The sequence below is a fragment of the Acaromyces ingoldii genome, assembly GCF_003144295.1.
Source record: "Acaromyces ingoldii strain MCA 4198 unplaced genomic scaffold FA10scaffold_5, whole genome shotgun sequence".
Taxonomy (NCBI): domain Eukaryota; kingdom Fungi; phylum Basidiomycota; class Exobasidiomycetes; order Exobasidiales; family Cryptobasidiaceae; genus Acaromyces; species Acaromyces ingoldii.
The window spans coordinates 527,741-539,927 of NW_020290251.1; the positions used below are offsets into that span (position 1 = coordinate 527,741).

Below are 12,187 nucleotides of genomic sequence, written 5' to 3' on the forward strand. Positions count from 1 at the left end.
AAGTTCGCCTGAAGGCTCATCGGGCACATCATCATCATCATCGTCGTGGGATTCGTCTGCACTCTCATCGGTGGCATTACTAGGCTGGTGTTCGCCCTCCTTGCTCGGGGTCTTGTCAGCCTCTAGTGGTTGACTTTCAAGAGTTTGTTCGGCCGACAGCCCTTCCCCGTCATTCAAGGTGAGATCTCGCAGTCCGCCAGTCGCCCTTGTCGCCAATTTTGCCAGTCCGCTGTAACCGCTGCTGTGCGCTGACATGCGAACCTCGTCGGGTCTCAGACCATAAGTTGGGTCGTAACGCCCAAGATCGTCGAGAGATGTGCCAAAATAATGAGACGAGTCGACACCCTGCGGTGGTGCTCCTTGAATTTGACCAGAACTGACCGTTGCCAGCTTCGAATGCGCCAAACGGGGCCGAGGAGGGGACGCAGCGACGGAACTTGCTTTGCGAGGGGTCACCTTTGGAGAAGATGAACTCGGTGGTGGGGAGGATGACTTTCGACCCTTGCGCACTCCTTGTTCCGACATGGCTCGGCTTATCTCCGGCCTTGCGCTTATAGACGCCTTAACTATCGCAGGCGATGCTGATGCAACGGAAGCCTGGCCAGCTCCCTTTGTGGCCTTTGCTCGCCTTTGGGCATCGCCACTCAGCCACTTTTGGCTCAAACGATGAATGATGCCCGGCAGGTCTTCCCTGAACATCTCCCGCAACTGGCCCTCGATTTCCTGTTGTAGATACTTTTGAATCACGGCGACACTGTCAAAAGTGCTGCTGACGTCGACAGACTCGAGAGGGTCGTTTTTGAAGACTAGGGTAATGCCCTTTTGCTTGCTCACGACGAGGACGACAATAGCCCGAAGCCGGACGGCCGACAATCGCAGCTTCATCGGTACTACGAGCGGAGCGGCAGCGAAGAGGATGCCTCGAGAGGGGCCCGAGGAAGGAAAGATAGAAGAAACATCCTCAAGATTCGATGTTGAGGGCCGAGTGAGGGGATTGGCCTGCACCTTCGTCGAAAGAAGCAGGTGGGCGTCTCCAGCGTACGTCAATCGAAAGATGCCGCGGAAGCGATCGGTGCTTAGTTCGCCAATCTCGAGAATCTCCAAGTCGGGTGGAATTTTGCCCATATTGATGTCTTCGACTTTGATGTCGTCGGCGATCACCTTCGGCTTTGGCCCTCGATTGAGGGCCGAGTCGAGCATCTTTGCCGCATCGGCGTGAAACTCTGGCGAGAAGGCGGGCCACTGAAAATTGAATGACATGTCGGCGGTACGCTTGTCCAGTTCATGTCGAATCGACTGCCCAGCCTCGCTTCCTCTTTTGCGAACACGGCCAGCACCTGCTTCTTCCCTTTTGGCTCGACTCAAAGAAGGATGTGCTTGTTGTCGATGTTGTCAAAATTGAAAGTCGGCGCACGCTCCGAGCGCGACTTGGAAATTTGGCACATGCGCGTGCGGCCTAGTCTGCATGACTACATACGCCGGTAACTACACCACCAGATTCGACCGGCTCGCACGAACATCTTCACTGGATCCCAATCGAGATGGAGGAGAATGCAACAATCACGCCAGTGAGAGCGGAAGACGAGCTCAAGTCTAACATGGCAAAGGTTGATGCTCCAGGACCGGAGGCGTCATACCAAGGCCATACTAGCAAAGCACCCGAAGACAAAGAGGAGCAGGATGGCAAGGACTCAAACGACAGCTCAGCTCTGGCCACGGATGGGGCTGGTGTCGAGCCATCTATTCTTCCCGCAAACACACCACCGCAAAGTATGAGTGCCGGGGCTGATCCCTGGGCCGATCCCGTCGTTGGTGCCTTGCCAGGTGCCGTTTCAAGCCTCAGGACGACTGGAGATAATCCGTGGGCAACGTCGTCACAGACAGCATCGCCCATTCTCGGTCAGTCATCTGACAGCCAACACACATCTTCTCCGAAGGCCAAATCGGAAGGAACGGAATCTCAGGAATCAGGCAGAGGACAGAAGAATTTGAGCAGCAGCGCCCTGGGAGAAGCAACCTGGGGCGAGTATGGGCTTCCTAAGCTAGGCCATGCGGCTGCCAAGTATTGGCCAATGAAGAAGGACTTCACATCATTGAACAATGGTGAGTCTTATTTTGCCTTTCTTTTATCCCTTCAGCATTGCCTCATTACGTCTGGACAGGCTCATACGGGCATTGTCCGAAGCCAGTTTGCGACACGTATAAGCTTCTACAAGATCGGCAGGAGGAGAGCCCGGATGTGAGCATGGTCATTCACCATGTCGCAATTTGCCCATTGTAGAGTGCTAACCAGCAAGATGCTACAGCTCTTTCGAAGAACGATGATGAAGGAACTGCTCTTGGACTCGTGCTCAAAGGTCGCCAAGCTCCTCAATTGCGACGCGGCTGATGTCGCCATGATTTCCAATGCCTCAACGGGCACCAATGCTGTTCTGCGAGACATCGTGTATTCGACGGGAGACGCAATTCTGTATCTTTCGACAGGCTACGGAGCTGTGGAACGCAACATCCAATACCTGATCGACACAGAAAAAAAGCGCGGAGTGGAGCTTCACAAGGTGGCCGTCCCCGTCAGGCTGCCCAGTACCCACGATGAAATTATGAAAAGCTTCGGTCGCACCATTAACGAGGCGCAATCTCAAGGGAAGCGGATCAGAGTTGGGGTCGTTGATACGATATGCTCTGTTCCTGGCGCAAAGATGCCATGGGAGCAGATGGTCAAGCACTTGCGCGACAAACAGATTCTCTCCCTCGTTGACGGTGCGCATGGCATTGGCCAGATTCCCATCGATCTTTCGACGGTGGACCCAGACTTTTTCGTCAGCAATTGCCACAAGTGGTTCTATGCTCATAGGGGTTGCGCGGTCTTTTACACCGCAAAACGCAACAAGGGTATTCAAAGGGCTAGTTTGCCCATTGGTTGGGATTACGAGAGCGATCCATCTCCAGAGTCCAACACCTGGTGGTACGTCGAAGATGCTGTCGTTTCTTTCACTAAAAGCATTCGCTCCCTGACTCTTGCTTCACCACAGGGCGCAGTGGGCCACTCCTGGAACGATTGACAATTCGTCTTTCATGACTGTGTCCGCTGCCCTCGATTTCCGGCAGATGCTCGGAGGAGAAGAGAGGATAATGGCGTATAAGCGAGAGTTGGCCATCCAGGGCGGAATCGCAGCGTCCCGAATTTTGGGTACAAGCGTCATGGACGTTCCCGGCAACCAGCTGACGGCGGCCATGGTCAACGTTCGTCTTCCCATAGTTTTCCCGCCTACCTCTTCTGGGGAAGGAAGAGACAAAGGGCGAGAATGGGATCCGGCGAACGATCTCATGTGGATAAGAGGAGGCCACAACTACTTTTTCGAGACACAGATGAATGAGTTCAAGCTGGCGACAATGGTCTTCGCTCATGACGGAAAGATATGGGCGAGGTTTTCGGCAGAGGTATATCTCGAAGTGTCCGACTTCGAATATGCTGCGAGGGTTCTTCTCGAGATTTGCAGGCGAATCAACGCAGGGGAAGCTTTGCGAAAGGACAGTTCGGCCACTGCTTGATACCCCCTGCTCCTTCATCATAAGGTCCGTCCCTACAATTCATTCCCACACATACACACATACACGCCCATTAATTTAATGTGCAACGATTTGATCAATTGTGAATGAAGCTCACAGAAGAGAAGAGGAAGTGTACGAGACTCTACGGCAACACAAATGGAACACGAGACAATCTAGACGCGCTATCACTAGCGTCACCATGGCCACGAAGAAAGAAGTCCAGCTCCCTTCCCGCGAAGGGCGAAGAGAATAAGGATGAAAGTCCTTCAGTTAGGCCGCGAGAAAGGTCTGGTGAGGAGTAATGGGTGTGTAAGGTGCCTGACTGTGAAGACTATCCATACTGGGGCTTGCGTACTCGTCTGTGCGGTGGTAGTGATGGCCGTTGTCGTTAACGTGATGACCATGATGAGGTCCTTGCTGGTGAAGGGAGACATCTATGTTGTTCATCAGGTTGCTGAACACAGCTGCCGTGGTGGGCGTAATGGGCGGCATGTAGTCGGTGACGCCACGGCTCGACGAGGTTGCGTAAGCTGTGTTAATTCCTCCAGTCGATGACGAGAGGGGCACAGCCGTGGGCGGCAGCGCGTAACGAGGGTCCGGCTGGTCCATGTACGAGGCAGTCGAGGTGTTGCTGGCGTAGTGTACAGCGTCGCTCTGCGCAGATGTGGGCTGTTGCTGAGGGTAGCTTGTTGCCGAGTGGTCGTCCGAGTACACACTGACGTACGACGCACGGCGTCCCTGCTCTTGGGTCATGCCATACGTCGAATAATCTTGAATGTGGCCGTAGACCGGGCTGTCCTCGACGCTGCCGTGCTGTTCAAAGTTGGCACTGGCGTTCTGGTTGTGGCCGCTGTAGTCACCAGCCGGGGGCGACGAAGCTTCGACGGAGCCATTGAAGGAACCGTAGCCGCTGGCAAGATCGTCTTCACCGTACTCGTTTCCGTAGTCACCGCCAAGCCTCATGCCCTGAGCCATCGCCGTCGAGGCTCGACGGTTATGCGTGAACTTTGCGTCGGCCAAAGGGGCAGGAAGGACATTGAACGAGGGCTCGTCGATGTGGCTGCGGCGAGGCTCGATGCCCTTTTCGCGGCGATAGTCGTTTACCTCGTCGAGGAGCTCACGGTGCTCACGCATCAGTTCCTCGATTTTAAGACGGTAGCTCGTCTCATTGGTGAGCGCGTGACCGACAAAGTCGAGCGATTTGTTGACGATAAGGGACTTGCTGGGCCTGCGCACCGTCGACGTGGCAGGAAGGTTGGCAGCTAGCTCCAGGAAGCGCACGTTGAGGCTCTCACGACGGGCGCGTTCGACAGCGTTATGCGTCGCACGACGCTCAGCCGAGGTGCCTTTCTTGTTGCCGCCGCCGGACGACTTCTTGACCTTGGGGACGGCAGGGATGTTTTCAGCTACGGCCGGGACGGACTGCTGGTAGGGTTGCTGGGTGTTCTCGGAGTGCGACATTGTTGTTCAAATCGAAGCAGAAAAAAAAAGAAAAAAAAAAAACGGGTGGCAGTAGCAGGGGGGGCTGAGACGACTGAGACGTAAGAGATTGTGTGCACCGAAAGAGACGGGATCGAGGCAGCGACTGGGTAGCGCGCGATGATACCCGAGGGAGAGGTAGTGGTTCGGTGATTTGGCGGTGAAGAGGGGCGCGAGGTTCTCCTCTGCTTGGCTTGGCTTTGGCGTTGATGTGATGAGAGAAGGCGGCGATGAGAGCTGATTCTTTCCGCGAGTAAGAACTCAAAGCGTACTAGAATGCTGGCAGTTGAGGTATCAGAGACGGAAGATGAAGGCGGAGAGAGACCTGGCCGTTTCGCGAGTATAACTCAAGCGGACTAAGCTGCTTTGCGGATACATTGTCAGTCTCGCCACCCTCTTCTCCTTCTATCACTTGTGCTGCTCACCAAAGGTCAAGGAGGTGAGGGGAGGCGGAAGCCGAAGCGAAAGTTGGCGTGAACCTGCGGACAGATGGTTTGTGAGGAGAAGGGAAACCTGAGCGGGAGCAGCCCGCCCGGTTGGTTTTATCCAGGCCCTGTCGAAAGTCGGCCGTTGCCTACATTGTCCCTGTCGTTCTGAATACAGAAACTCCGACTGCGTCTAGCGAGCTCGTGCCCATCGTACCGCCCCCCAGTCAAAAAAAAATGTCGCCATCCCACTGGGGCAAGTATTCTCTGCCCCAGTGCCTTTAGCTTCTCGAATCCAATATTAATGCAGAGAGTTGTTACTACGCCACTATTTCTAGCTCCTACTTCCCATTACTCCAAAACAGCTAGCTCTATGTTACCACCCATCCCCACGCTAGCCTCTTCTGTCGGCAACTGGAGAGCTTCTGTGTGGAAGTGGACACAATAAATAATTTATGAGCGGAAATTCATAGTTTCACTTTTCGCTTCGATTTCCCGTTGGCGCAGAAATTAACAGAGGTTCCAGCTTCGCTCTCGTCTGGAGCTCTCCAGGTACGTTGTTAGACTAGGACTATAATAGCTCCTACACCAGCTACTACTGCTAGTGCGACGGCTGTGTTTTATCAGTAATGCTTTCTCATTCTTGCGTCGGACATCTTCTAACTCACAGGTCTCTTTAATGTATCGATAACAGGCACGATGACGGTTACTCACTCCGTGTGGGCTTGGGCAGCACACTGACAATAGTACGTCGGGCTTTGGAAAGACATGGATACTAGGCAAGCCATAATCTCTTCTTCAGAGGCCAGATTCGTTTCTTAAGAAGACGAATCTGGCCTCTATAAATGACGATAATATATCTTGTCGCTTCACCCTCGCTGCGACGGGACAACTCAATGTAGTGGTCGTAGTGCATCATTTTGTCGGCCTAAGGAGCCGGACCAGTATCTTCATTAACCAGGCAGCACCACTAACTACTGGTTCTCGTGAGCAAGGATTAAAAAATTTAATTACGCAGTCGGGCTCCATTTCCCGTCTGATAGATGAAGTGGGCGTCGGTAGTGTGCCTTAGCTTAGACGACATCGTCACAATTAATTATAAATCCTAGACGGACCTTTTTCCCCTCAGCGCTAAAAGGGAGATCTTTAGGCCTGGTGCTTGCCCTTCCCCTTCCCCTTCCAGGCACGTTTTCTGTCTGTCTTATCTCGAGAAGCGGGCGTTGAAGGGGAAGGCGGACGACTGCATCGGGAGTGTCCGCGGAGCGGGCCATGATCCACAAGGGAAATTCCACGAGGAGTGAACATAGTCCTCTGCTGCCGAAAGACGTTTCAGCCCACGTTCCAAGGTTTCGGTCACGGCGTGCTGCCAATATAGGTGAGCGGCCAAGCTGTGGCCGATGGGAGGCCGGCATCATCTTGCCCCGGTCCAGTATCTAGTCAAATGAAGCACCGACGGTCCGACCTCTTGCCTGTTCGATTGCAATCGCTCCGATTCGACTTGGAAGACAAAGGGATGAGGCAGTCCGACTCGATGGTGATGAAAATGATTGCTGTTTTAGTACCTGACATTCTGACCTCGTGCTAGGAACGCAGCTGCTGTTTATGTCAATGCCGAAGGGGAAGACACGAGGTCGTCAGGGCTATCGCTGTTTCCAGGTCCAATCCCAAGCGTCGAACTTTTTGGAAGCTGCTCAACATGAATGTGTATTCGATAAAGAAGCACCTTAGCCTCATCAGGCGGACGCCTAAGAACGTCAGTGGGATTCGATGAAAGCATCGGGCAAGTCAGCCAAACACAGAGAGCCCATTTGTTCGCGAGCGAAGGAGACAAAAACCTGATGCTCCTTCAGGGGTGCGCGTATAGTACAGTACATCTCTGAAGGATTGGGCCAGGGTTGCAGGGATGACTTAATTTCAGCACGACCTCATAGGGCAGCAAGGCTACGAACCATACGGTTGGACTGAGCATCGTTCCGAAGGACAATGCCCACGAACAACTAGCTGGCATCACCAATCGAGTAGCGTTTTCGTTTAGAATTGTAGAAGTGGTCATGTATACATGATGAGACTCGGTCGTTCGACCGAGGCGAGAAGTTTTGCTGTCCCAAGAGACATGGAGATGAGCGCGCCGGGGGGGTTTGGCATGAGTACAAGTGATTGCTCGCGGGTGAGCGAAGGTAAGCGACAAGAACAGAAGAAGGGAGAGAAGATTACTTCTTGGCAGCAGCCTCTGCCTCTTCCTTCTTCTTGAGACGAGCGGCAACGGCACCGGCTTGACGGTGCTGAGCGCGCGAGTCGCGAAGGGTACGGAAGGCCTCGACATCCTTCTCCTCGGCCGTGATGGCACGGGGCGCCTCGGCGACAACGCCAGCGGGAATGGGGAAAGCAGCAGCTGTGTCGCGAACGGTCGAAACGTTCTTGAGATCCGGCTTCTTGCCCTTGTTCTTCTTGCTGTGGCGGGGCACGACGATGAGGCGCTCGCGGTATGCCTTGACTCGCTCAGCGTTGAGCTTCAAGCCCTCCTCCGAGCGGTTCTTCCTCCTGTGGTCGACGGGGATACCAACAGAGCGCGCCTCCTTCCTGCCAATGCCAGCGGCCTTGAGCTCGTCGAGCGAGAATCCCTTGCCCTCCCTGAGCTTGGTGTTGTACTTGAGGGTGGGGCAACGAACAGCGGGTCGGAGCGACTTGACGGGACGAGCACCGAGGGCGGCAGCCTTGGCCGTTCGGGCATTACGTCTGCGCTTCTTGGCACCGGGCTGGTCGAACCAGACCTTGACCCGACGCTGCCAGTCCTGTCAATTGTGCAAAATGGCCGGCGTCAGTCTTCTCTACTTTCCATGTGCCACATTTCTGGCAGCAATCCAGGTATCTGCATCGTCCCTGTGTCTTCTTCACTCCCGTTTCTCCTCAGCTCCAAGGCGTCTCTGTCGAGAGAGCTGCCCGGTAGATTGCGTAGCCTCGAACAGCATTGTTCTCTCCCGTCACAACAGGCTAGCCCGTGTCACGATGACAGAAGAAACCCTCGCTACTCTTCTCGACCAGCTATTCCTCGAAGATCCCTCGTGCGCTCGATCCAACTACCGTCTCGCTCATGCTCCTCATCCACCAGCTCCGCCGCAATAGTGTTACTCACCTTGCGGAAGTGGGGGTTGGCGAGGATGTTGTTGTGGTGGATAGCCATCTTGACAGGGCTGCTCCAGCTGGTGACGGATGGTGATGAACTCGGCTTCCTCTAAACGAAGCAATGGCTTGCAGCAGCAGTGGCCTGCACCGCAGTTCCGCACGTGTCTAAATTTACTTAACTTCGGCCGAATACAAAATGAATGACATTGTATGACTTTCCGTGACATTTTGATCGAATTCGACCCATGTGCGAGGCACGGTGGCGGGCCTTCAGAACGCAGTGATCATGACTTGTTCATGGCTCTGGACTCGTTGATCTGCTCTAGACTCGAGAGCAACGGCTGACTAGCCTCACATAGGAGTGAGTACTGAGGGCTACATCTGATGGCTCGCCACCACGTTGCTCTGAGTCGGGTCGGTAAGTCATTGCTGCCGATGGAATTTTGTCACGTCCGATCGCGGCGCCTTAGCAATGTGGGAGGTAAATTAGAACTCTGCTTAAGCAAGCATTTGAAACGATGATTCAGATTTCTGTATGGAGATGACCTTAACTTGATCATCAACACGCCAGGCCAAAGGAGTGACTAACTGCGTTGGCGGAACGGCGGACCGCGAACTTGATTGGGTAATCGACGTCGACAGGAAATGCTCTGGTAACCACCGCCATCATCACCATCTCGATTGTCTGCTCATTCGACTGATCAGAGAGGGAACGACAGCCAGCAATGGCCTCAGTACCGATCCCTGGCCAAGAGTCGCGGAGAAATATGGACGTGGAAGGTGAGCTGCAAGCATGCATTTCTACATCCTCTGGCTTGCACACCTTGTCTAACTTTTCTCGATATTTTCAGAGGTTCGGAGGACGCTGACGAGTAGGGCCGCAGGGAAGGAAGCGGTCTCCTCAAGCACACAGTCTGCAAGCGACGATGTAGGCTCTCCAATGTCAGGTCTCCCTATACCGGCTCATTCGCTAGCCCTCGAGGCAGCGTCTGCCCGTTCGCAACGACGTCGAGGACGTGCAATCGCGCGAAGGCTACTTGCCGTCGTCCAATGTCCAATGTGCCGCAAGACGATGCACGACCCAGTGACGCTTCCTTGTGGCCACAGCTCGTGCCTTGCGTGCATCGCAGCCGCCACAAAGGCATCGCCTCTTTCCAGTCTTCCTCAGCTGCCCTCGAGCTCCTACCGACCGCCTCGTTTGCCACTGGCATCATGCACCGTCCCGTGCGGTGTTGCGGGCTGTCCTCGGAGCGCCATTGGACGTGGACTTGGCGTTTGGGCCGGGCACATGGCTTCATTCGGGCCAAGCGCTCTCTCGCCTTGTCCCTACGTTGAGGACGGTGGCGCCGCGCCGGATGTCGGACCGGGGTCGACGCCCTTCGACGGCTTTGTCGTTGGGCGACCAGATGACAGCTTGCGGCTCACCGTCATTCCGCCGCAAAAGGCCGACTCGGTCAATGAGTATGCCGTTGCAACAATCGACGGCTCGACTGTTCCTACCTCCGCCCCCGCGCTGCGTCTCGACGTTACGCTCTCCAAAGTAGTCGAGGTCCTCTGCCGCGTCGCGACACAGCCTCTTGAACCTGATCGTCTTCGGACAGTGCCACCCTCTTCTGGCTTTCCGAGCGACGAAGAGGGGGATGACACTCCTGTGGTGCCCTCTCAGTTGGGCCCCAATCGAACATCTCAGCGATCTGTGGCCCGTCGCAGCCTGGCGAGATCCCAGCAAAGAGCAAGGCGGCGAGGCAACACAGCCAGTCGTTTCGAGTCCTCTTCGCCGTCGCCATCGCCTTCGTCGTCACGCCAACGATCAGAAGCACGGACCAGTATCAACCCCCACTACCTCGCGGTTATGGGTGTCAGCGAGGCTGAGCTCGAGTCGGGCGCCGTTGGCAACATTCGTGCCTCATGGGACACTGATGACGAGGAGGAGGAGTCGCTTCGAAGACTGCGCGGCAGATCGTACGTTAGGCCCCAAGATACTGATGACGCAAGAGGTTGGGTGGCAGAGGAAGATGACGACGAGGACATTGGCGGCGCCTTTGCGCGACAATACACACCAGCTATTGAGGAAGAGGATCACGGTCCACGGGCAAGGCGCCGGTCAACATCACCCGTCACCGCCTCTAATAGCAACCTCGAAGCAAAGACTGAGACAGACGCGACTATATCTAAAGGAAAAGCGCTCACGCCAGACGAGCTTCACTCGGACCTCATTGACGTGTTTGAGTGTCAACTCTGCTATCTCCTCCTTTGCGAGCCCCTGACGACGCCGTGCGGCCACACCTTCTGTCGCTCGTGCTTCGCTCGCAGTCTCGACCACAGCGACAAGTGTCCTCTATGCCGCAGCGTGCTGCCCAACTTCGCCTTTTTTCAAGAACATCCTGCCAATTCCGCTCTCGTCAATCTCCTCACTGCTGAGCTCTCTGAAGAAGAGCGCTTCGATGATGGTGGTGATCGAGTTCGAGTTGCCGATGTCGCGGCCTGCGACGACGGCGACAGCTGGGGATTCAACTCGCTTTATATCAGTCGCAAAGAAGCTGTGGAAAGGGAACAGCGCGAAGCCCTTTTGTCGACTCCTCTCTTCGTTTGCACCTTAGGTTTTCCTTCGATGCCCACCATTCTTCACATCTTTGAGCCGCGCTATCGCCTCATGATCCGACGATGTCTTGAGAGTAACAATCCAAGGTGGGTCGCACTTCTTACGCCGATGACGCAAGGCGGAACTGACATTTGCTTTCGCACTCAGGTTCGGAATGGTTCTACCTTCGCAAAGTATGGCTGAGCCGTGTCCAGGAATGTACCAATTCGGTACGATGCTGGAGATCAAGTCAGTACAGATGCTGCCCGATGGTCGATCGATGATCGAGACGGTGGGCTCGCATCGTTTCAAGGTCTTGGAAAGGGGCAGCTTGGACGGCTACACGATTGGACGCATCGAGCCCATTGCCGATATCAGCGAAGAAGAGGAGAACGAATTGGAGCAAATGCTTTTTGTCGAACGCTGCAATCTTTCCTCTTTGCCCGACCACCTTAGAGACATTGCTACACACTTCCAGTCCATCATCGACCAAACGCCCACCACCCCTAACGATGCTTCGCCTGAAAACTTGGCAATACAGCCTAGTACGACTGTGCAGCTTATCGAGGCTTGCACCGTCTTTATCGATACGTTACGATCCGGCTCGGCGCCCTGGCTCCTAACGCGACTAAACCATACCTACGGGCCCATGCCTAATCCCAGTGACGTTGTCGCTCTGGGATACTGGATGGCCCTCGTCATGCCCATCGATGAGCACGAAAAAGCCAAGCTGCTGCCCATCCGCAGTGCTAAGGTCCGACTCCGCATTGTTGTCCACTGGATCGAACAGCTACGACAGAGTTGGTGGTTCAATAACGGTTGCACCGTGCAATAAGCTTGGTCTACTACTAGTTTGGTCTGCTCTCCTATCACCTGAATGATTTGACAGGATCGCTCATTCACTCTTTGTATCGCTATTTGCCATGCCGGACTTCTTTCCTCATGTAACATCCTCTTTTTGCATCAGAACATCAATCTATACACACCCAGTCATGTCATATCAGAGAATGCTGGTTTGCATCCATTC

At 54.6% G+C, this 12,187-nt stretch overlaps 5 protein-coding genes across 5 annotated transcripts; 2 read left to right on the top strand and 3 right to left on the bottom strand.

Annotated features, from left to right (window-relative positions):
- Positions 1-169: 169 nt before the first annotated feature.
- On the bottom strand, positions 170-1,260 carry FA10DRAFT_272723 (hypothetical protein; the record flags this gene model as incomplete). The annotated part of the gene is made up of 2 exons (XM_025523136.1): positions 170-241; positions 568-1,260. 2 exons carry the CDS (start codon positions 1,258-1,260, stop codon positions 170-172), a joined length of 765 nt encoding a protein of 254 aa, XP_025375437.1.
- Positions 1,261-1,772: 512 nt separating this feature from the next.
- Positions 1,773-3,552, top strand: FA10DRAFT_233075 (PLP-dependent transferase; the record flags this gene model as incomplete). Its single annotated transcript, XM_025518933.1, has 4 exons — positions 1,773-2,103; positions 2,163-2,239; positions 2,307-2,965; positions 3,033-3,552. The coding sequence occupies 4 exons, from the start codon at positions 1,773-1,775 to the stop codon at positions 3,550-3,552; spliced, it is 1,587 nt and encodes a 528-aa protein (XP_025375438.1).
- A 203-nt stretch (positions 3,553-3,755) lies between these two features.
- Positions 3,756-5,312, bottom strand: FA10DRAFT_268446 (hypothetical protein). Its single transcript, XM_025522335.1, has one exon. The coding sequence runs from the start codon at positions 5,011-5,013 to the stop codon at positions 3,823-3,825; it is 1,191 nt and encodes a 396-aa protein (XP_025375439.1). The 5' UTR covers positions 5,014-5,312; the 3' UTR covers positions 3,756-3,822.
- A 2,265-nt stretch (positions 5,313-7,577) lies between these two features.
- On the bottom strand, positions 7,578-8,663 carry FA10DRAFT_268448 (ribosomal protein L13e). Its single transcript, XM_025522336.1, has 2 exons — positions 8,590-8,663; positions 7,578-8,248 (listed from the first exon to the last, which is right to left on the bottom strand). The coding sequence occupies exons 1-2, from the start codon at positions 8,635-8,637 to the stop codon at positions 7,667-7,669; spliced, it is 630 nt and encodes a 209-aa protein (XP_025375440.1). The 5' UTR covers positions 8,638-8,663; the 3' UTR covers positions 7,578-7,666.
- Positions 8,664-9,121: 458 nt separating this feature from the next.
- FA10DRAFT_303227 (LON-domain-containing protein) lies at positions 9,122-12,174 on the top strand. The gene is made up of 3 exons (XM_025525214.1): positions 9,122-9,359; positions 9,431-11,267; positions 11,329-12,174. Exons 1-3 carry the CDS (start codon positions 9,305-9,307, stop codon positions 11,993-11,995), a joined length of 2,559 nt encoding a protein of 852 aa, XP_025375441.1. The 5' UTR covers positions 9,122-9,304; the 3' UTR covers positions 11,996-12,174.
- The last annotated feature ends 13 nt before the right edge of the window (positions 12,175-12,187 follow it).

What these genes read in the sequence shown, in the direction of transcription:
- FA10DRAFT_303227 (XM_025525214.1), top strand. Translation starts at nt 9,305, where the DNA reads ATGGCCTCAGTACCGATCCCTGGCCAAGAGTCGCGGAGAAATATGGAC. An exon ending in GAGAAATATGGACGTGGAAG is followed by an intron (nt 9,360 to 9,430) that starts GTGAGCTGCAAG and finishes CGATATTTTCAG; the next exon opens with AGGTTCGGAGGACGCTGACG. An exon ending in CTTGAGAGTAACAATCCAAG is followed by an intron (nt 11,268 to 11,328) that starts GTGGGTCGCACT and finishes TTTCGCACTCAG; the next exon opens with GTTCGGAATGGTTCTACCTT.
- FA10DRAFT_268448 (XM_025522336.1), bottom strand. Translation starts at nt 8,637, where the DNA reads ATGGCTATCCACCACAACAACATCCTCGCCAACCCCCACTTCCGCAAG. An exon ending in CCAACCCCCACTTCCGCAAG is followed by an intron (nt 8,249 to 8,589) that starts GTGAGTAACACT and finishes CACAATTGACAG; the next exon opens with GACTGGCAGCGTCGGGTCAA.
- FA10DRAFT_268446 (XM_025522335.1), bottom strand. Translation starts at nt 5,013, where the DNA reads ATGTCGCACTCCGAGAACACCCAGCAACCCTACCAGCAGTCCGTCCCG.